Source organism: Asterias amurensis, chromosome 3 (assembly GCF_032118995.1).
Source record: "Asterias amurensis chromosome 3, ASM3211899v1".
NCBI lineage: Eukaryota > Metazoa > Echinodermata > Asteroidea > Forcipulatida > Asteriidae > Asterias > Asterias amurensis.
Window position 1 is genome coordinate 7387986 of NC_092650.1, and position 22760 is coordinate 7410745.

The 22760-nt window shown below is 39.3% G+C and overlaps 2 protein-coding genes across 5 annotated transcripts in view; one reads left to right on the top strand and one right to left on the bottom strand.

Moving 5' to 3' along the window:
• Nucleotides 1–22760, top strand: part of LOC139935096 (uncharacterized) — a 151468-nt gene that overhangs the window by 110954 nt on the left and 17754 nt on the right. The gene's annotated exons all lie outside the window — the stretch shown is intronic.
• The window catches only part of LOC139935094 (U3 small nucleolar RNA-associated protein 4 homolog), a 75272-nt gene continuing 54036 nt past the window's right edge, over nucleotides 1525–22760 (bottom strand). For all 4 annotated transcript variants that reach the window (XM_071929553.1, XM_071929552.1, XM_071929555.1 and 1 more), the window contains 7 exons: nucleotides 20441–20554; nucleotides 18754–18852; nucleotides 18195–18350; nucleotides 15289–15384; nucleotides 13601–13786; nucleotides 6246–6347; nucleotides 1525–4173 (listed from right to left, as the gene is read on the bottom strand). In XM_071929553.1, the coding sequence (XP_071785654.1) occupies nucleotides 4054–4173; nucleotides 6246–6347; nucleotides 13601–13786; nucleotides 15289–15384; nucleotides 18195–18350; nucleotides 18754–18852; nucleotides 20441–20554 (873 nt within the window). In that variant the 3' untranslated portion in view covers nucleotides 1525–4053. The remainder of the gene's footprint in view (nucleotides 4174–6245; nucleotides 6348–13600; nucleotides 13787–15288; nucleotides 15385–18194; nucleotides 18351–18753; nucleotides 18853–20440; nucleotides 20555–22760) is intronic.

The following is a 22760-nucleotide window of genomic DNA, read 5'->3' on the forward strand; positions in this document are numbered from 1 at the left end:
TATCTTAGACCATGTCTGAAACAGCAAGTTAGGCTACAGCTATTGCTAGTCTGCAATGTCTGCTATCGCGCATCTGCCTATTCTTCAACACTGGCAGACAGCATCTCAGTGAGTAATATTTCGTTGGTCGTACCACCTAACTGATTCAAATCACACATTTTTGCAAGTTAAAAAAAAAACAAATTATTGACAAACTCAATGCTGTTAACATTATCAGCAAGTTTCAGTGCCTAATATGTAATAGTTTGGTAATTACACTAATTAGTAAGAACGACGCATCGCTCGATAGTGCCATTTGTCTTTTCACAAAGTGACCTATCTAGATACATCGCTTTACCAATGGTTAAACTAAGCACTACAGCGCGCGCGATTATGGCGCGCGTGAAAATTTTCGTACCACGAAGTGACCTACATGTAACTGGGGAGCGTATTATTTTCACTAAGTAACCGATCTCGATAGGTCTCTATTACGCATTGGTTTGTACACAGCGTGCTGCAGGCAAAAATGAAATTTTCATTTACACAAAGTGACCTATCTGTTTAGGAATGAATTGTTAATTAAAATAGTTTTAGGGATGAAAACACATTGATAGCTCTGTATGAATAAAGTATTCAGCTTTGTTTTCGTCATAAAATAATACAATAAAGTTGGTAAGCAGACTCCGAAAGAGCAGTTCGAAAAGCACAGCAACTTCAATCGTGATTTTCTCCGAACTTGTCTTTTCAAACAGTGAATGAGTAAGGTCAGTTCGTGGTACAATTTGAAGGGAAGCTTTCCACTATCATTATCTTTAAACCCTGTTAGTAAAATGTTATGTAAGTCTGTGGACATTTTGAAAAAATATCCAAATCCTGTAACTACAAAGTCGGGGAAAGCCATTGAAAACTACTGATATTAGAGACCTTTGATCTCAAATATGTGACCCGCTACGTGAAAATGAGTCAGATGTTGACAATTTCAAGAATCGAGTTGCATGCATGGCTGGAAAGAACACAGCAGCAGTAATTTGGTATATGTCTAAGCTTTGGGGTGTGTGGCGTTGCTGAGTTACTCCCGTTTGAAATTAGCCAATACATCATTTTTTCTGAAAAACGAATTTCAAGTAAAGTGATGTTTTAAACTACCATTGGGTGCAAAAGGATACAAATTAGACATAAGTATGATAACAAAATTGTTGCATTCATAGCTTTTTTGCCTTAAGGTAAGTGTTCCCAAGGTTAACCATGCAAATAAAGATCTTAAAAAGAAAAGAAAAAAAGAAAAAAAAAAAGTTCCCCCCCCCCACATAAAACTGTCTATAACTCAATAATGCATCGGGCGACATCCGACTCATTTTCACGTAGCGGGTCACATATTTGGTTCAGTTGAGGCACTACTTTGTTTTTTGTTCTGCATAGTATAGATAATATTATGAAGCCATTCAATATTTTAAAATAACAAATATTTAATATTGAATGTCGTGAATAGCCCTTTACTACATGTAGCATTGATTAATTCTGATTAATTCATACAAACAGTTCAAATAAAATAACCATAGTATTCGCAGTGTTAAAAATAGGACATCGCTTTCGTCAATTGTTCATTTCCAACTAATACATAGACAAGAAAACAACCCATAAATGTAAGACTTCCAATCAAATGTAAAAAATGAATGACTTTAAAATTGCAAGATACATTTGTACTAAAAGATCTCAAATCTGAGAGAGAAATATGTCAAGTAATTTTGCCACGGAATTTTCCGAAGACTGGGTTGTTCTTGTAAATGGCAAAATTTATGCAAATGAAAGCAAGCACTGATTAGGTTATCAAACATGACCTCATGGGGTGAAATCGGAGCTGTATGGGAGCTGTATAACTGCCCCCTCTCCCTTAACCCCCCTTATAAAACAGGGGAGTAAGCCAAAGGGCAGTAGCTTAATTAAATTACCCAATCGTTCCTCTGGATTTTATTGAAGGAAGGTCCTCATGAATGTGCCTAGAATATCAACAATTTTGTCTGCAGTGTTTTCCTGGCAGATGCTAAAGGGATTGTGCATCCATTTTGGAAGATAAAGCCATGTTGGAATCGATGGCTTTGACCGCGGCTTTGTCTGGAAGCCTCAATAGTCCCATTCTTCAATGTTGATGTTGTCAATAGCCAAAGCCGTAGCCAATCTGCTTATTCAGACTTTGCATAACTATTCATTCCAATTGCTTGCTCACGTCGAGTGGTGTCTGTAGGATTTAAAAGTTTGCATGGTGGAAGTGTAACTAAAGCCTGGTTAATACTTCCTGCGAATGCCAAGCGATTTTTGACGTCATCACCAAGTCCGTCAAACACGCCCTGCTGGAAACCCTATACAAAATTCCTGGCACTTGCTGGCGAGAAGGTGCAGTGCCTCAAAAGATGAGGGATGTCAACATCATCGATCGGGTTAAAAACACAGGAGATGTGAGTTACTGTCAATGTCGTCTCAAGGTTGCTGTACATTGCGTCCGTCACCTGGTTCTTGTAATGTAGCTAGCTCTCTGGGAACTCACATGGGGCACTGCCTCTCGTGGGAGGTGTTTTCTCCTTCTAGACTTACACCGAAGCAGGAAGCAGTACACTGCGTCCATCACCTGGATCTTGTAGCTAGCTGAACCCTTCTCTGGGAACCCACATGGGGAACTGCCTCTCGTGGGAGGTGTTTCTCCTTCTAGACTTACACCGAAGCAGGAAGCAGTACACTGCGTCCATCACCTGGATCTTGTAGCTAGCTGAACCCTTCTCTGGGAACCCACGTGGGGAACTGCCTCTCGTGGGAGGTGTTTCTCCTTCTAGACTTTTACACCGAAGCAGGAAGCAGTACAATGCGTCCATCACCTGGATCTTGTAGCTAGCTGAACCCTTCTCTGGGAACCCACATGGGGAACTGCCTCTCGTGGGAGGTGTTTCTCCTTCTAGACTTAAACCGAAGCAGGACACCAGATTGCCCAGCACTTAAGAGCTCCTTTTTTTCCTGCATGCCGGACTGAGTCGTCTGGACCAAGATCACTGGGCAGGCTGGAGATGCTATAGCTTTGACTTGATTGATATGAACTGTCTTTAAAACACGAATACATCATAAACAATTTAATTTTAATTGTTCCAGAATTTTATTCTTCTATTCATTCCATGTACACAGAAAGGAAAGTGGTACTTTGCCCATGCGTATTTAAAGTTGTGGTACACGTATATTTTTTATCAGGTATCAAGTACATGAATTTGGGTACAGATATTTTTTCTGCCCGGTATCGAGTATGGACTTTGAGTTTGAGTATCTTGCTATCTGAGTATTTTGCTAACCGAGTATGAGTGAGAGCACGAGTATGAATAACATCAAAGCAGTACTGGAGTAACACTCATTTTCGAGTATGAAGTACTTAGTAATGCAACATTGATTGTAACTTATCCTGCATGTAAATACGAGGTCACATTTCATGCAAGCAAATTTTGGAGAAACAAAAAAACAATGCAAATAGAGTATTTTCCCATCATTTAGCATTTCGGTCGATTGCGCCTTTGTGTTTGGTATAGAAAAGCAGCAAAAGAGACAGACTAGCGTTTGAACGGTCGACCAACTGTCTTTGAAATCAAATGTCATGACTACCCAACCAACACTTCACTTAAAAAAGTTTTTCCTTGAAGCGCAACTCATGTACCTTTTGAGATTTTCATTTTCTCTGTTTAATATGGGTGTGTAGTAAAAGGAACCCTATCCACCTCCAACATTTGTCTTAAAAATTCTCTTAACGCTAATCAAGTTCACTATTAATTTCACGTTTAAGTATACGTTGAAACTTAACTCTCACATGTTTCCGTTCTCCCTCCCCCCCCCCTGCCAAAGTGCTGTACTATCCACAAAGTTGAAGTGAATAAAATACTATGTACAAACAAACAATCGTTAAACTTCTTCAAATCTTGTGAGCACAAAATATTAAGAATAATAGAACCAGGTTTTTTTGTGAAAATGGGTCCTGAGTTTAACCAAATAAAAACCAAAGTGAAATTCTCTCCAAGCGAGGGCCAACCATTGGCCAAGGATGTAAACTTATGTTCCAAACTTCTTCTCCGGGAGCGTGGATGGTAGATTCTCGTAGATCTCCTCTAGAGGGCGCTCTACAACCACTAACCAGCCTGGTTTGCCAAAGTACCCAGCATGCAGCAATGGCTGTTCAGAAAAGAAGGGAAAAAAGACGCAAGAAAGGTATAAGAATCATCAGGCATTGCAGTCGGCACATTTAGACGGGTTAATGGAACCCCTATATGTGATGCATACACCAATTCAGGCACGCACCGGGCGCGCAAGTGTTAAGAACCGCGGCCATTGCTGAGGTAACATTTGCCTAGTTTTGTGTACAGAGACATAAGGAAATCATGTTTCTTTTCTCTTTTTATGCAAATTTAATGTCTTTCTCAACAATCTATGCGATTTCTCTGACATGGCTGTATGAAATGACAATTTACTACATTCTTGATATATTTTTTTTAAATTAAGCACAGAGGAAAATACTGAAATTCTGACAAAATCTCATTTTAAAGGCTATTTTATACAGTTTCCGCGTCTTTCCCCCCTAATTCACCTAAGACGAGCACAATTTTTAAGGTGATTCGGTTTTTATTTAGTTGCAAATATTTGTGGTCAGTGATCTACATTAGTCTACCATGATGTCCTGGCAAGGAAATTGTGATAGTCGTTGAGGAAAACATTTAATTTCCTTAAAGGGTGAAAAGAAACATGATTTTCTCATGTCTCTGTGCACAACAGAATGTTTCCAACTCGGGCGTTTAGAAAGAAGGAGAATGCACTAGTTTCCCGCATGAAAGAAAAGTGTTGAGTGTACAAACAAAAAACATGTTGGAAAGTTTCCAAATTTTAACATAGTGTTCTGGTTTACGATTTTCAAGAAATGTTTGTTCCTGGGGTTTTTTCAGGATCCAAGATTTGTTTTTGTGTTGGGCCAGAACTTAAAGAGACTGGACACAATTGGTAATTGTCTAAGACCAGTCTTCTCACTTGGTGTATCTCTACATGCATACAAACGTGTGAAAATTTGAGCTCAATTGGTCATTGAAGTTGCGAAATAATAATGAAAGAAAAAACACCTGCGCGCCTGAATTGGTGTATAGAACAAGCCTGGTTATGAAATGAGTGTCCTTTTACAGTGTCCTGTTTGGCTTTGGCAATTTGTGGAGCAGTGTTCATGTCGCATTGTGCAACACCCACCCATCCCCAACCCCCCCCCCCCCCTCATTCCCACAAAACCTATAACGTTTTTGAAAATGTAGGTCCATGTATTTTGATGGAGGTTAAGTTGGGAGTAATTGTACCAGCCGTACCTTGGCCCTGATAACCAACAAAGCATTTCAAATGCCTAAAAATAATCTCCAATTCTTTTTTTGTAAAAAAAAAGGTGAAAAGAACTTTTCAACTGTGAGATTAAGGGTAGAAGGACTCAACGGAACTTTAACTGGCTAAAAACATATATTTCTGTGACGCTCTGCTGATCACAGTCAACAAAACTATTTGTAGCATAAACCAGCGAAGCATATCAAACAGGATGTCTCTTTTCAGAATGTTTCCAACTTGGGCGTTTAGAAAGAAGGAGAATGCACTAGTTTCCCCGCATGAAAGAAAAGCGTTGAGTGTACAAACAAAAAACATTTTGGAAAGTTTCCAAATTTTAACATAGTGTTCTGGTTTACGAGAACTTAAAGAGACTGGACACGATTGGTAATTGTCTAAGACCAGTCTTCTCACTTGGTGTATCTCAACATGCATACAAACGTGTGAAAATTTGAGCTCAATTGGTCATTGAAGTTGCGAAATAATAATGAAAGAAAAAACACCCTTGTCACACAAAGTTGTGTGCTTTCAAATGCTTGATTACGAGACCTCAAAATCTAATTCTGATGTCTTGAAATCAAATTCGTGGAAAACTACCTCTTCTCGAAAACTACGTTACTTCAGAGGAAGCCATTTCTCACAATTTGTTATACTATCAACATATCTCCGCTACTCGTTACCAAGTAAGTTTCAGAAAGCACACAATTTCGTGTGACAATGGTGTTTTTTCTTTCATTGTTATCTCGCAAACTCGACGACGGACTGAGCTCAAACTTTCACAGGTTTGTTATTTTATGCATATGTTGAGATACACCAACTGTGAAGGCTAGTCTTTGACAATTACCAATAGTTTCCACTGTCTTTAAAACAGCAAAAAGATAATGAGCTAGACCAACCTTGTACTTTTGGCAGATGCTAAATCCATGTTGTTGGTTGTCTCCCTGGGGTGGACTGCCCAATCCTCGACTGAACAATTTGTCATATCTTGTCGGAAGTGGCTGGCAAAATGAATAAAAAAAGGGAAAATAAACATTAAAGCAACTTTCACAATTATATAATCAACTCAATAACCTAATCTTAAAGCCAACCATTCTGCGACTAATTCAGTCACTCAACTGCCCAACAATGGGGCATGATTGTAAATAGTTTAAAAGCCCTGTCTAAGCTTGGTCTTGAGATAAATCTCTGGAGCACACAGGGTGTTACATTTTAGAGATTTTACATACTCATTACTCTTTAGTGTGAAACCAGACTTTCTGTTTCTTCTCACCCATACACTCTTGATTGGCTGTAGAACACACGAGCCATTCCAACAGCTTTATTACATGTAAATGTACAACATCTCTGTTGAACTCCTTGCCTTGTGCATGTTTTCCTCTATCCTATAATCTAGACTGTTTTAAGAGGAATGTCAATTCCTAACTTCACCTCCCCTGAGTTTTTTTCACATTAAATAATAAGTCTTCTTGTAGCACCATACAAAGAGTGACTTATAAACCCTTACTTAGGGCGATCATTCGTGAATAAAAAAATTTTTTAAAAGGTAACCTAGAGTTTTGGACACAAGAAAGCTTCGCCATCCCCCTCTTGATTGTGAGCTCACACCCTTCAAGACACAGTCAAGAGGAAGATGTACGAAGATGTAGTGTGCGCCTCCGTGTTGGCCTCTCACACGGCTCTCGCTTATTATGGTGTCTTTTCTGCATTCATTATTAATAAGCATGATATTGTTTGATCATCTGATAGTTTAACTCTTGTGGAACCAGTACGACAATTTTAAAGGCTCTTAAGAGGACTTTGACTGATCTGTAGAGGAGGTAACTTTTTGACTTTTGCTAATGGAACTACGCCATCTCTTCCATACACCCCCACCATAACAGCTTGCTTATTCAACCCTGTACACAACTCTATAGCTACTGTTGCCTTGACAAACAACTACTATTCAACAATGGAGCAAGTTGACTTCATGACCATTGTCTTCTTTGTCATTAATATCCGTAACACGTCTTCTATTCAGAGGTTCAAAAAGGTCCTCAAAACCCTTTTTTTTCACAGCTGCTTTTCATTAATTTTGTGTTTCTTCCTTGCGCCATGAGCATCACTTGTGGTGGATACCGGCACACTATAAGTGTTCTTATTATTATTAACACATCCCGATGTTCACACACATTCCTGAAAAATCACCGATACCACATGGCAATTCATCTTAAAACAACCCAACAAGCCTTCATCTGCCTCCGACCCCAACTCTTTTTCCTGGCCGTCGTCAAATCCAACGCTACTCTCGCCTAATTCCATGATTCCAAACTGACAGTCTCCGGACAGATATCACAATACTTTTTCAGACACACACACACACACCCAATGGGGAATTTTTAAAGAATATGAATGGCCGGCAAAATAAGCACTTTTTGGTGGTGGATTAGTGCGTTTGTGTAAACGAGAATGAGAGAGAGGGATAGAGAGACTTTCTCGAAAAAAGAAAAAGCAAAAAAAAAATCATTCAATGGCGAGGACTGTAGGGCGTAGTAGGTGGACAAACACCATCCCATACTAACGTCCCTCCTCAGGCGTTTCTAGAATCTAGTTCCTGACTCCCCTCTTACCACCTTTCCCCCGCAGTTCTTTGCAGTTTTCTCAACTCATATCCTGTCCTGTCAGAGACACTCTACTCGCTCGTATAACTGAGGGCTAATATCTTGGCCAAGGTATAAGGTTTATTTGATTCGCCTGTCACATAATGTGTTGGGTACTTCAATCCTGTGACAACCCAACCAATATATGTGACCTGTCACGTCGAAATGAGCTGATCTGTGCCATTTCCCATTTCAAAGTCAAATCTTTCTCAATAGATAAGTGAGAACTCTCTTGTTTCCAAAAGCTCTGTTGGCTTGGAAGATTATTGTTACCCCAAGTGTTATATACACCTTAAGAAAGCTCTTTGTCTGCAGAATTCAGATATACCGATATTCAAATTTTCAGCTCATTTTGTGGCGACAGGTCACATATTTTGAGCTCCCATTCAGCATTCATGACATTCAATGAGAAGAAGAAGGGAGCGGAGATCATGGCAACATCCATTCAGTTTCCTTGATCAATGAGAGGGATTTTTGAAGATCATGGTTTACAGTTTGACAGATCCAATGATAGAACAAAGCTTAAAAAATTTGTGTGACTCAACTTTGTGTGTAACATGAACAAATAAATGCATACCCACACTAAAAGCTTTTAGCGCAGATAGACGAGCCTGACAGTGTTAAATAAGGAAATGAGGCACAGAATTGTACCCAATCTTCATTTAAGCTCAAATAACGACCCCCACATTCGACGTCAGCTTTGAAACATCGAGTGTGGGTTGTAGAGCTTCAATGTTCTGAAATGAAACCTTTCAGACAGAAAATTACCAACTACTTCATCAAAATTGCTCAGTAACTTTGAGAAACGATGGTGATTGTCAACTACGTTGCACTATGATCCATCTGTAAGAGCAGACAAATTATGGTAATCACCAAAAACTAGAGAATGGATCTCACTTAGTGTAAAGTTGCTACACCAACCAATCATTCTAAACCACCATCAGCTATGAATAATGAGTAGTCTGAGCGAAGCAATGGAGGTCCCCAATTCTAATGTTAACGGCAGAACTAGGCTGGAAAACGATGTCTGCAAATTAAAGTGCACTGTGATCTATTACAGGGCAGTGGAAGAACGGACATTGTGACTTGATTCCCAAAATGACTTCTTACTCAACTTCATGGTAGTATTAATAAGGGAATCAATGTGTGGTGAAGAGGTTTTTAACTAGCAGTTCAAACCCGCCGAGGCCTGGTTCTTGATAATTTTACCAAGACGAAGTCGAGGTAAATTATCAAGAACCAGGCCTCGGCGAGTTTAAACCACTAGTTGAAAACCGATTCAACACACTTTGATTCCCATTCATAAGTACCTTTTCGGTCAAAAACATCAAAACTTTTTGGTCAAAAAGTAAAATAAATGCAAAAATTATAATCTTGTTCAATGATTTCTTTCAACACAACCGGCCCTCCAGCAATGAAATGGTAAGGCCCTTGGGTAGACAACTCTTTATAAGGTGATTGCTGTGCGCGTATCGTGTGATGCGGCACAACTGTTGTTCCAGCCGTTGCTCTCTCGACCAAGAGGAATGAAGAAACTGTCTTATAAGCACAGGTGCAAGCTCGCGTGTTACGCCAATGTTTCAACACTTTTTACTGGTGTTATATCATCCGTTCAAACACCCCCACGTGATGCCCTCTCAACCAATCAGAATGGATAAACTGTCTTAGGTTTTTTGAATTATTGCTGTTCTTGATTATTACTATTAATAATTTATATTTCTTATAAGGAAACCAAGGATCCCTCATAAGTGAACCTTATCACTGTAGCTCACAAGCCTGAGGAAACCTGTAAACAAGGGTAGTTGCTATGTGAAACAGAAACACAGGGTTTAACCCCTACTCTTTGGGTTCTTAAGCATGTACATTGGGCTTAAAGCCATTGGACACTTTCGGTAAACAGTATTGTCCAAAGGTCCACACTTTGTGTATCACAACAAATATATAAATTAACAAAACAGTGAAAATTTAGGCTCAATCGGTCATCCCTTGTTTCCGCATGTTTCGCCGTGTCATGACATGTGTTTAAAATAAATCCGTAATTCTCGATACCGAGAATTGATAATTGTTTTAATGTTTTCTCAAAAAGTAAAGCATTTCATGGAACAATATTTCAAGAGAAGTCTTTCTCCATTACCTGTTGTAAACCCTGTAAGTTATTTGTAAATCTGTGAACCTTTTTTTTTTCTTTTCCGAAAGTGTATAATGGCTTTAATGTCCCATATGAAGGACAAAGCAATGACGGTAAAGTGTATCTTGCTTAAGGAGACAAATGCCACGACCGGGACTCGAACCCACACTCTGCTGATCAGAAACACCAGAGCTTGAGTCTGGTGCTCTTAACCTCTTGGCCATGACACACCACAAGGAAATTACAAATATAAACACTGCCCTCAGTAAAAAAAAAAATAAGTCAGTTAAATAAAGTACCCCTCCCCCACCCTTGAGAAAATTTCAACATGTCCGCCCTAAGTATTCTCTTTCCAACATACTGATTACAATGAAAACAATCAGGAACAAAGTTGATAAACCTTACCTATACCAAAATATTGACAGATTTCAGTATTGAAAAAAAAAGAAACAACTCTTTCTTTGCCTTCTACGACATTCCACACTTCCCCGTCTGATCGTAATTCTTTTACGACGACTCTCTACTACAACCAGGCAGAATTCCTGACAAACATAATGTCATGACATCACATTGTGCTATATTACTCATTCACAGTTTCTATGAAATATTTGCCAGCCGCTGGCAACAGACATTTACACCGTGCTCTGTTTTCAGAATAAGTGCCCCTGGCTTCTCTCAGACCCCCCCCCCCTCTTAGATACAATTCCCTGCTTTTTCAAAAATGATACTATTAACACATTTTTCCACAGCATTCTTCCAGACGCTTTTATTGAGTTTCTAGGACTGGCTCCGTGTTCCAGAACATTCATTGATTTTCGGGGAAGAAGCGCACTTACACTTGACCCCCTGCGGTCAATGACCCGCTGAACAGAAATTCCTTTCATTGCTAGCGAGGCCCTGAAAAGTAGCTTAAGTGTTTGTGATTTTTAGCGACCGTTTAGAGTTTACCAACTTTGTGTTTAACTAAGGCTCCAAATGTTAAAATTGTCAACAGAATAAAAAGTTATGAAAACTTCTTTTTGTCGTTTGCCATCATGAAATTATGATTGTAATAAAAACAAATGGGAGCACAAAGGTCAAACTGCCGGCACTTGTCAAGTTTAGAAACTGACATAAGACAGACTGTTAGTCCTATGAAAATAGCCTTAAAGGGAAGGTACACGTTTGGTAATTACTCAAAACAAATATTAACTTAAAAACTGACTCAGTAACGAGCATTGGAGAGCTGTTGATAGTATAAAACATTGTGAGAAACGGCTCCCTCTGATTCGTAGCATAGATTTTGAGAAAGAGGTAATTTCTCACTAAAATAATAAAAGACTTCTAGCCAGAAGGCTTGTTATTTTATGCTTCCCTTTAAGTCATCACCACAGAATCAAGAAAGTTTTTTTGGAAAGGTCTGTAGTTAAACCTTGCTTGACTGTTCACAGTACTGTCTAGTGTCTATGCTGCAATCATCTTAGTTGAGATGCTCAAGTGCAATATCAATATGGCATTCTGGCAAGACGCCAGTATTTTACTTCGCTTTGGTTACCTTGATTAAAACAAGTAGGTCTTTAAAACAGGCATGCAACTGCCTGTTTAAAAAAAAAGAAAATTTTGAGGTTTATTATGCTCTTAGGTGCATTGTTAGCATGTACTAGGCTTATTTTACATGATTGTAGTTGTACACTGTTGTTGCCAGGCATATATTAGGCTTTAAAAAAATCAGATTTAAAAAAAAAAATTATAATTTTTTTTTATTTTTTATTATTTTGTTTTTACTAAAAACGCGGAATTCCGCGGAAGAGTTGCATGCCTGTTAAAAGGCGTGTGTACGTTTGATTAATGGAACCAACTGGATTTTAAAAAATTCTATATAGTTGTAGATATACATTGTATACTATACCATAAAGCTAACCTGGGAAAATTTCATTTCCAAAGGTGGTAGCATTTTTGAGATATTGCAGAGAATCTGGAGATGTCCATGTCCATGCAGAAAGAATAAACTGCAATTGGAATACCCAGTCTGAGAAATGAAACTGTCAGTAACACTTCTCCGATTACATTTCCTTGGTCGCAGAACTTTTTTTTAAATGCATTTTGCTATCGAAAGCTGCTGTACTTCTGACCAAGTAAGTTTTTGTTACCATTCATTTTAAAGAGTCATTACCAAACTTATACAGACACGTACTGGTGCAATTTCTTTGAATCTTTGCTAAAACTCATTTAAGAGTTTATAATCAATAAGGAAATTGAGTAAACAGATTTAAGGACACTGGACACTATTGGTAATTGTCAAAGACAAGTCTTCTCACCTAACATATCACTTCGCATCTTAACATATGCATAAAATATGCGTAAAATAACACACATGTGAAAATTTGAGCTCAATTGGTCGTCGAAGTTCGAGATAATAAGGAAAGAAAAAACACCCTTATCACACACAGTTGTGTGCTTTCAGATGCTTGATTTTTGAGACCTCAAATTCTAAATCTGAGGGCTCGAAATCAAATTCGTGGAAAATTACTTCTTTCTCGAAAAACTACATTACTTCAGAGGGAGCCGTTTCTCACAATGCTTTATACTATCAACCTCTCCCCATTACTTGTTACCAAGAAAGGGTTTATGCTATAATTATTTTGAGTAATTACCAATAGTGTCCACTGCCTTTAAAACACCAATGATGTACCATCATGAAGTGCTTTTACCAACAAAAAGAATTGCTACGATCAATTCTTCCAAACCAAATGAAGCAATCTGCTTTTAATATACAACTGTAATCTGATATACCTGATGGCTTCGTCGTCAGCACTCTCCCCCCCCCCCAATTTCATAAATGAGCCAAGCTTCTTAACTTCATAAATTCCATCACGATATGGGATCCCTTATCACACATTTTGTCATGGATTTCGCGCTTGTAGTGATATAGCCCTAGACTGGGTGGTTAGTTATTGACCAAGACCGAAGTGATGTCTATGATTTATCAGTTACTGTACATGCCCCTGAGGTTTCCCTAGCTCTGCCGAGGGGGAAAGGAATTACTTTCATGGATTTTTTTGTCTTTCACCTAATAGAAGTCAGGTTAGACGCTGTGGGCAAGTGATGTCACTGTTAATGGATCATGAAGGGAAGCCGTCATTTAGAATGTCTTTAAAGGTGACTAGATATGCAAGAATCTGTTCCTTTATTTGTAACTAATTATTTTTCTTCCACTCATCCATACACACGGATTCCATGCTTCTCCTGTAGACAACGAGAGCAAACTGTTCAAAACGTCACAAACAAACCAGTAGTTTGGCCACTTGGATACTCCTTTCCAACAGCCAAAATATGGATCTCTCAAGCTCTACTTAAGCAGCATCACCACCGGCAATCCAGCTTTCTCCTTTAGACGAGCAGCATATACTGTTTGAAGTGTCGAGACCAAACCGACTCTTTTCAGAGCCAACATCCCCACAAAAACGGTGTATTCGCAAGTTTACGTCTTATTTAAAGTAATTCTTACCTTTTTTTTGTCGATCACATAGAAGGCCTGTGAGTCTTGCAGCAGCATGCGATCCCTGTTCTCTGGGTCAAAGGTCACTGTGGTGATAGGCTCCCGTCGTCCCAGCCAGGCCTCGTGGTGGCCAGCTTTATTGAGTTTCTTGGCCCAGGCACTAATCCCCTGTCTGAGGAAATCATACTCTGTGATCTAGAAAACAGTTTCCGAAAAAGAGAAAATATTCAAAATCTTTAGAGAATTTGTTTTTGCTACATGTACTTCACAGACTATACACTCTGAGTGCATCAAATGTTTAGGATCGCCTTTTTTAATGGAATCAGGGGAGCCTCAGAGAGTGGTCAAGTCCACTGGACTCGGGCTCTGGTGTTTCTGATCAGCAGAATGAAGGTCCATTCTGGTCGTCGCGAGGCAACCCCGGTTAGGGCCTACACTTAAAGCTAAGTTCCCCCAGTGGCTGCAGAATGTACCCCATCGGTCTCAAGTTACACTTAAAGCCAAGTTCCCCTAGTGGCTGCAGAATACACCCCATCGGTCTCAAGTTACACTTAAAGCTATGTTCCCCCAGTGGCTGCAGAATGCACCCCATCGGTCTCAAATTACACTTAAAGCTAAGTTCCCCCAGTGGCTGCAGAATGTACCCCATCGGTGTCATAATTAAAACATATAAATATTTCTCTTTGCTCAAGCTGAAGATAGGTATCAAAGTAAGTACTAAAAGGAACTAAGTATTAAATCTACATGTGAGGTGCTGATCTTTACCAGTTTCGAACAAGGTTTCAATGAGGAGAAAAGATCTAAGAAGGATCCCCAAAATCATTCAAAATGGCTGGCCCCCCAAAATCTTTTGTGGGGAACATTTTTATCATTGTGAATTCAGGTGGCAAACAGTGAAGACTTGAGTGTGTCTCTGGTGTTTTTTTTGTAACGGGGGGGGGGGGGGGGGGGGGGGGGGGGTTGCGGTTCATTGGAATATCAGTAGATTATCGGGAAGTGTGAGGGTCAATCAAGGAAGAAGAGCCAGTCTCGATTCCTTGCTTACTAAACACAGCCTGGTGAGACAAGGCGTGTGGATTACCACTTGAGCATTACTCATCTTAAAGTGAAGGTACAACAATTTCGTTGGTTTAAATTTTGACAGACTGTTCAGGTTTTGTACGAAATCCAATACTTGATGAACAAAGATGAACAAAGAAACATATTGTAATTGAGTAACAATTACGTCAATGGCTGTAAATGTCCAATTCCTTAAGAAGCTTCCTTCGAGTTTCCCTCACACAGTGACTAAATTTGTAGGAATTTTTTTTACCTTAATTAACAAAAATCTATATGAAAAAAAAAAAAGTTTTGGAAAGAATTAAGCCTTTCTGAAAATAACACAAAAGTCTCAAGAATTAAAAAAAATACTTCCAACTTTAAGATCCCATTTTGCCCATCAAAATCTTACAAAAGGACAACCAAACCTACCCCCCCCCCAAAAAAGCACCCAAAACTTCAGTCACTATTCACTTACATTAATGATATTCAATTCTAGCAAAAAGTTGAAGAAAAAGAAGAAGAGATTTTCTGAAAAAGACGTCAACTTAATTCCCAAGTTTCAAAAACTGTCCCTTTAAGGGCGATGAAAAGGTGAACAACATGAAATGGGGAAGACGCCACACACACACAATGAGGCTTTGCGGGGACCAACTCACCGTGCGATCCGTGTAGATGATGACTAGAAGCATTGTATGGGGATTAATGGCCATGACGCTAGGTTGGTGGTTATAGCCCGGCAGTCGACACTGCAACTGTAAAATCAACACACGACCATCAGTATTTGATTACTATCTACTGGGGAGACTCAAGGCTATGTATCAGGCATCGGGGTATCGGCCGGCCTCTTTTCTTGTAAATTAAAATATTTAATCGGAAAACTAACAAGGAAAAAAACCTGCAGTTGCAAAACTTGTTCAGAGATTTTGTAGGAACATCAAAGCATAAGTTTACTGTAATTTCATTCGGTATTAAGATGCTGACTTATAGAGACAGCCATGACCGGACTGGATAGCTAAGTTGGTAGTGTGCTAGTACGTTAATCCTGAGGTCAATAAATTAAGTCACGCTCAAGTCAATTTATATTTGTTTAAACCTAAATCATTCATCACTAAGCGTAACAATTAAGACGTTTTTCCAACAGTTGCTATACCCTTTCCTTCTTAATAATAATATTAATAAAAATAAACTTAGTGGCTTCTTATATAGCGCTCAGGTCCGTCATGCAGTGACGCTCATAGGGCTTCAACATTGTTACCCCTGGTCACTGGGCCTTAAATCATTCCTTAAACCATCTCAGCTCCCTGAGGAGTATACAGCCGGTGCTGCGAGTTACCGCATTCCATGCTTATCATTCACATAAACCATCTCTGCCCTCACAGGTACCAATAAAAATATTGTACATGTACACCCGGGTGGAGAGAAGCGTATGGTTACGTGTCTTGCTCAAGGACACAAGTGTCATGACCGGGATTCGGAACAAACACTCTGCTGAACAGAAACACCAGAGCTTAACCGCTCAGCCACGACACTCCCATTTACCCAAATCAAAGTAGATTTGAACCCCACACAATTGCTACTCCTTCCTAAGTAAACAAAGAGCAGCCAACTTATAATAGTTCTTAAGACCAGAGTACTTTTCCCGATCCATGTAAACATCTCCACTGTTTGCCTTCTAGACACGCTGAGCTGTCCCCAGTGTCTCCCATGAAGAGAGTGCATTAAAAGTCTGTTCAACCAACCCTGTCATGAACTTTTGATGTTTTTGTTTTTAAACTTGAACTTAAAGTACACAATGTAAATGGTCCAGCAGTGGAGCTTATTTGTTGTTGGTGGGTCGAAATAAATAACTTGAAAACTCAAAACTCCATTTGTAACTAAACTTATACATTGTATAACAAAAGTATTGACAAGTTTTGCATGTTTGTCAATTTCTTTGTCTGATTAAACTACTTAGATGCATGCTGGACACCTGGACAAGCCATTGAAAACGCCTGAGCTTGGAAAACATTGATCTAAAATATCTGCTTAGTTCAAGTGTTTATTGATTTCAGGAATGGGTGGATAATAAGTTGAGGTATTTTAGACTGCGATTCTTAGAAAGAAATCTGAGAAATTGCACACTCTCCCCCCCCCCCCCCTCAAAAAATAAATAAATAAATAATAATAATAATAATAATAATAATAGGAGTGTGATTGACAAAAATAAACATTTCTGTCTGAGAAAAAAGAAGAAAAAAAAAACGTTGTCAGGACTAAAATTCTGAAGGGTGTGGTCAGAAAAAATCTTGTACATGTAGTTGTTACCATCAGAAGTATAGTTACCTACCGGAAACAACTTCTGCTTACAAGTAAGTGGCAGTTATACCAACAAAAAAAGTTGAGCAGCTTAGTAGATTTCCCTTGCGACGCTTAGCAAATAACAGCCTCGTCAGTTCACTGGTAAGCGGAAAAAGTACATAATAGTCCCCCGGAGAGCGAGTCGAGTGGCATATACCACTGGATCTGTTATGTAGCCCCAGGGCTCACAGAGCAGAGAATGTACCGTAAATCACATTATCTCGGGGACTTAAAGAGTTCCTATGTCTGGTGCTCAGAACCCCGACCACAAAATATTCCTGACACCCCCCAAAAAAGAAAAGGAAAAAGATCCTTTAATTTAAAATGTTGATCCAAGGTAACCTCGAGGGATTGAATTGGAATAGGAGGGGCAATAACATACTCCCCTGCGGGGTCTTAGAAGTGTATCTCGTATAATCCAGTCACTGACTTACATTGCTGTCTAATGCTTTCATCTTGTGCTCAAGTAGGACTCAAATTAAGTGTCAATGATATACGTCGACTTTTATATAGATATAAAAAATCACCGCCCAAAAAGACTGTTAAGAGTTATAAAAAAAAATAATAATAATAATAATATTTCTCAATGGAGATGGCACAGCATTCATTTTTTTGTGTATATTAATTTCATATCTGGAATTATCAAGACCTGACCATCCATGGATGATGGTACCATAAATTGGTTTTTTGAAGATCACATTGGTTCTAACCGTCCAGTTTTCAAGCAACGGGTCAAAAAGGGATGGTGCAACATTTGGTTTAGAAATTCCAAACTCTTTTCAAGAACCCATCCTTAAAGGGAAGGTACAAATTTGGTTATTACTAAAAAAAAAATCTTAACTTAAAGACTGACCTGGTATAGAGCATTGGAGAGCTGTTGATTGTGTAAAAGATTGTGAGAAACGACTCCCTCTAAAGTCAGTTCGTCTTTGAGAAAGAGTTCATTTCTCACTAAAATATTGACCAATTCAGCTCAAATTTTCACAGGTTTGTTATTTTATGCAATATGTTGAGATACACCAACTGTGAAGACTAGTCTTTGATATTCACCAATAGTGTCCAGTGTCTTTAAATACCTCCTGAATTGTGTTTTTCAATCACGTATGCTTTCCCAAGCAGAAAACAAGTGATGAGTATTTTCTTATCAAATTGTCCATAAGTGGTGTTTTTCTTTATTATACGGCAAACAAACAAGTTCCTGTGATGATATGCATGAACAGCGTACCTTTTTGGTCGTGAGGTTATAGACGAGAATGTTTCCTTTGTTGTCTGAGGCGGCAACGAATTTACCATTTGTGCTGACTGTGAGGAGAGTGATGGAGTCCTCCGTAGGGGGGAAGGTGTGAAGCAGGTTGGGCTGTATGCTGTCAACTCGTACCACCTACAGATTGTCAAATTAGCATTATAGCAAGGATATTTAGATATGCAATCAACATTTCACCGAGCGAGACCACCGATTGAGCTGAAATTTTCACAGGTTTGTAATTTTATGCAGAGATCAATACACCAACTGTGAAGACTAGTCTTTGACAATTACCAATAGTGTCCAATAGTGTCCACTGTCTTTAACGTTGTTTAATTATTAAAGCATCCCACCCATTTACATGTTTATAAGCCAGTTACTCTCAATGACAATTTGTTCCACTTTTCTAACATGGATTAATCTCATGGACTGTCAATATGTGCCAGAAGACAAGAGTCGTATTGCAAAATTAATCTACCTTTTTTTCCGCTGCAAATTGAGCCCACTTTGTATTTTGTGAGATTATCTAATCTGTACTTACTTGCACTGATCCATTCTGTGAGGCTAGGATTAACTGCTCTGAGTCCTGAGTGAATGTCATTAGGTGTGCAGGTTGAAGGCCGGATGGAAGGGCCGGGACCTTTGATTAGATAAGAATCAAGAAGATATCAATATAAACCACAAGGAAAACTGACTGGATAAATTTTGAAATGATTTTTGGGGTTGAACAAAGAAATGACTAGAGTGGGATTGGAACCACACTCAAGTCAATTCTTTGTTCAACCCCAAAAATCAAGAATAAAGAAGGTAACCAAACATCCATCCATTGATGAAGGACAATTTTATCAAGAGTTTTTGGTTTGGGTGTTTAGGTTACGACCTTTGCTTACAATAAGCGTGACCCTGTACATTCTTTGGAAGATACTGCACAGGTCATATGGGAAAGTTTACATTTTGTGTCAAAATTCCAACATAAATTCAAGAGTTATGAAAGTAAAAGCTGGACAAGTTTTGAGATGTGCCCCCCTTTCATTGTATCAAAGTAGAAAAGCATTGGAAAAGTGCATGATCTCTATGTATCCTTCATAAGGTTGTGTACAAATCATGCCTGCAGGAAGTCCAGGCTTGGTGGCTCTTTTGTAAACCTAATGTATGATGTCACAGATTACATCGTCTATTGACCCCTTGCACACACGTCACACGCGGCGACTGTGGCACGCTCACCATTGGTTGGCAGTTAGGTTTACGTGTAAACGCTGCATCGCCGAAAAAACGCGCACTTCACTAAATATCGCACAGCGACATTGCCCACCATTATCGCACATCCAAGATTATTCGATGATGATGACATCAGGTGAATTGGGTCAAGTGCGGATGACTTGTGTGCACAGTAGTCGTACGATGTGACAGTGTGTGTACGAGTGGGTCATGCGGTGTGATCGCACGCACCATGCACAGGGTATACGGGTCGGTTTACAGCGGCGTCTTTTCGGAGCGAATAATGCAACTGCCTTGAGCAAGGCTATAGGATCTGGGGCTTATTTCATGGCTCTGCTTACCACTGAATTCTGTGTTAGCGATCACCAATCCTCACTAACTCTAAATCAGAGACAATCAGGAGTCGATTTCACAAAGGGTAAGGACTTAACTTAGGACTAGTCCTAGGAGATATAAAAAACATCTGGCTCGTCCTAAGTAGAGACGAGTAACTCTTCCCAACTCGAGATAAGATATAGTCTAAACTCTTTGTGAAATCCATCCCTGAATCAAAAATATATTTTGAGTTTGAGGTTTTCATGCAGTGTGATTTTAATAGATTCCTTACTTACATCGGGAACAAAGAGTATTTTATTTTTTGTTTTACCCTTTTTTGTTTCTACCCTTACAATGATGTATGTTATAATTTCCCGGGTTCTGTGAACAAAATCAACCATTTTCAATGAACTGTTTTCTTTAAAAGGACAATAATTATAACAATAACAATAATAATAATACGCAAGTTTCTAAGCGCTACAAAAACCAGATTGACAGAACACATGGGTTTTAAGTTGAGATTTAAAAGTGTCTAATGAAGGAGCTGCTTGAATGTGGGTGGGTATATAGCTTGTTGGGGAAAGCTGGAAATGAGCAAATTGAAGACGAGCGAAGGCGTCGGGAAGCTGATGAAAGTGAAGAAGATCGAAGGGCTATGATGTCTTGGAGCTATTCCCTTTAAGTATGTGTCTTACCTTGGCCAGGGAGAGTGGGGTATGAGTCAAGTGGAACAGCCGGACTCGATTCACATCTGAATAGGCCAGCCATCTGCCGCATCGGCTTATAGCACTGCAGGCTACGTGCTCGCCCTGTACAGAGAAAGAGAGAGGGGGGGGGGAAGAAAAAGATTGCCAAGTAAGATGACAAACTCATAATAAAGTAATCATCGTTAAAATCCTATGACAAGCTGTATGATGGAGATGGTTAACAGATAAAATATTTATCCGTTACCAAAGGACAGAAAAATCATGTTGAAAATGGAAAATCTCTTCATTAAAGGCAAAGGGTACCATTGGGTTTTTTTTCTGGAGGATATTTGTTCACTTTCTGTCGTTTTTTTAATGAACACAACATACAACAAACCAGTGATAGGCAGTGAAAACCCTTGGAGGAAACATTTCTGAGTTGTAGGTGAAAGGAAAACACAATTCCCCATTGCAAACTATAACAATACGCAATTGTTTTCCAAAGAATAAAACAAAATGTGGTTTGTAATATTTGATATCTGAAACAAAAAAGAGCATCCCCATAAAAGGTGATCCCCTGGCTGCCGCTTCCCAGGCTGTATGGTAATTTTGGGCGAGATCCCTGGCTACAGGGTACTTCATGATTGTATTTATGTATGGCTTCTGACTGGCACCCCCTAAACAAAAATATTGACAAAGTAGGGAGAACGCTAACATAGTTGACCTCAGTTGGTAGAATGCCAGCACGTTTCCAGAGGTCGTTGGTTTGAGTCCCACTCTAGTCAATTTTATTCTTCAACCCCAAATCAAACAAAAAAATAAGTCAATCATTTTTTAGTCAAACTACATACATTCACAAGCTAAGTGGTTGTGAGTGGCACCTCTTTGCTTCACAATTTGGCAGTCTAAGATTTACTTAACACCCAAAATAACGCAATGCCTCTGGAATAATCTTGTTTGTCTGGACCCAGCCATTCAATTCATCAAAAGTGATTGAAAACATGCAATGGATTATGCTTGATTTTAGAGTGGTGAGGAATCGTGCTTCACAGAGGCCCCTGGGCCCAATTTCATAGAGCTGCTAAGCACCAAAATTTGCTCAGCATGAAATTTCTTTCTTGATAAAAACATGATTACCAACAAAATTGCCATTTGATGCATATTGCCCGTCACTGGTATTTAGCTGTTGTTTGCTTATCCTGAAAATCACGTGGAAATTTGGTTGGAAATCCTGTTTTTAAGAAGGCCAACATGTTATGCTAAGCAAATTTTGGTGCTCAGCAGCTCTATGAAATTGGGCCCTGGTCAGTGCCTTTGTGCCGTTGAAATGCCCTAGTAGAAGTTTACAATTTCCTCATAGGTGCCCTTTAACAAGAAAAAAAATGCTTTGGTGCCCTCGCCCTTACAAAAACGAAGCATGTAGGCCTAAGAATTAACCCTAATGCCTATAAAAAAGAAGCAATGTTTTTTTCAGTGGGAGAAACATGTAGACCACACTGCCAATGAAAAGATTACAATTACACAAAGTAGTGTTTTATTAGTAGGAGGTAAGGATGGTAGGTCCTGCAATTACAATGTAACCTAAACTAGGTCAACTTCACTTTATTCTTGAAGACGACTTCTGCTAGAGGCACACAACTTTCCACCTTCAAACACTCATGTCAATGAGCATTCTTTGTCTCTTCAGAATAGAAATGGAAAAAAGAGCACATCCAAAGATGAAATCTATAAAAACATCCCGTCAGTGCCATCATCGGCTGCCAGCTCTAATCAAACACACTCAGCTCATGTTGAAAATGATTGAAATACCCCGGCGAGGATCTCAAAAATGCTCAAGACATGCCCGGCACGGTTCAACAACCTGTCGAGGGGCCTTTCTTTTCGTCTGGTTTACCGACATCTTGAACGTCACTCATCAGTAAGCATGGATGAAGTGCAACCCTCCTTTGCAGATGGATCGAAACCTGGGAGTGGATGAAATTGAAATCCATCCAAGTTCATTCAACCTAGGCCAAGGCGGGGGGAAAACAAAGTAAAAGAAGAAAGACGGAGAAAGAAGAGAAAAAAAAACGCTGTCTGGGTGTTTGAATGTAAAAAGAACGAGCCCCTGAGCAATGTGTATCAGTTCGGGGATCAAGGTGGTTAGGTTTCAGGGTTTAGCAACGGAACACTACTTGAAAACATGATTAGTCATGTTGGTATGTCGGCAGAATCGATGCAGCGAATAACAGCCATGAGGAAATCCTACACGTCTAATCACCCTCTTGTCTTGTCTAGTGTGTCAGGACGTTTTCGTGATTCGATCCTCGGGATGTTATTTGTTGTCGGC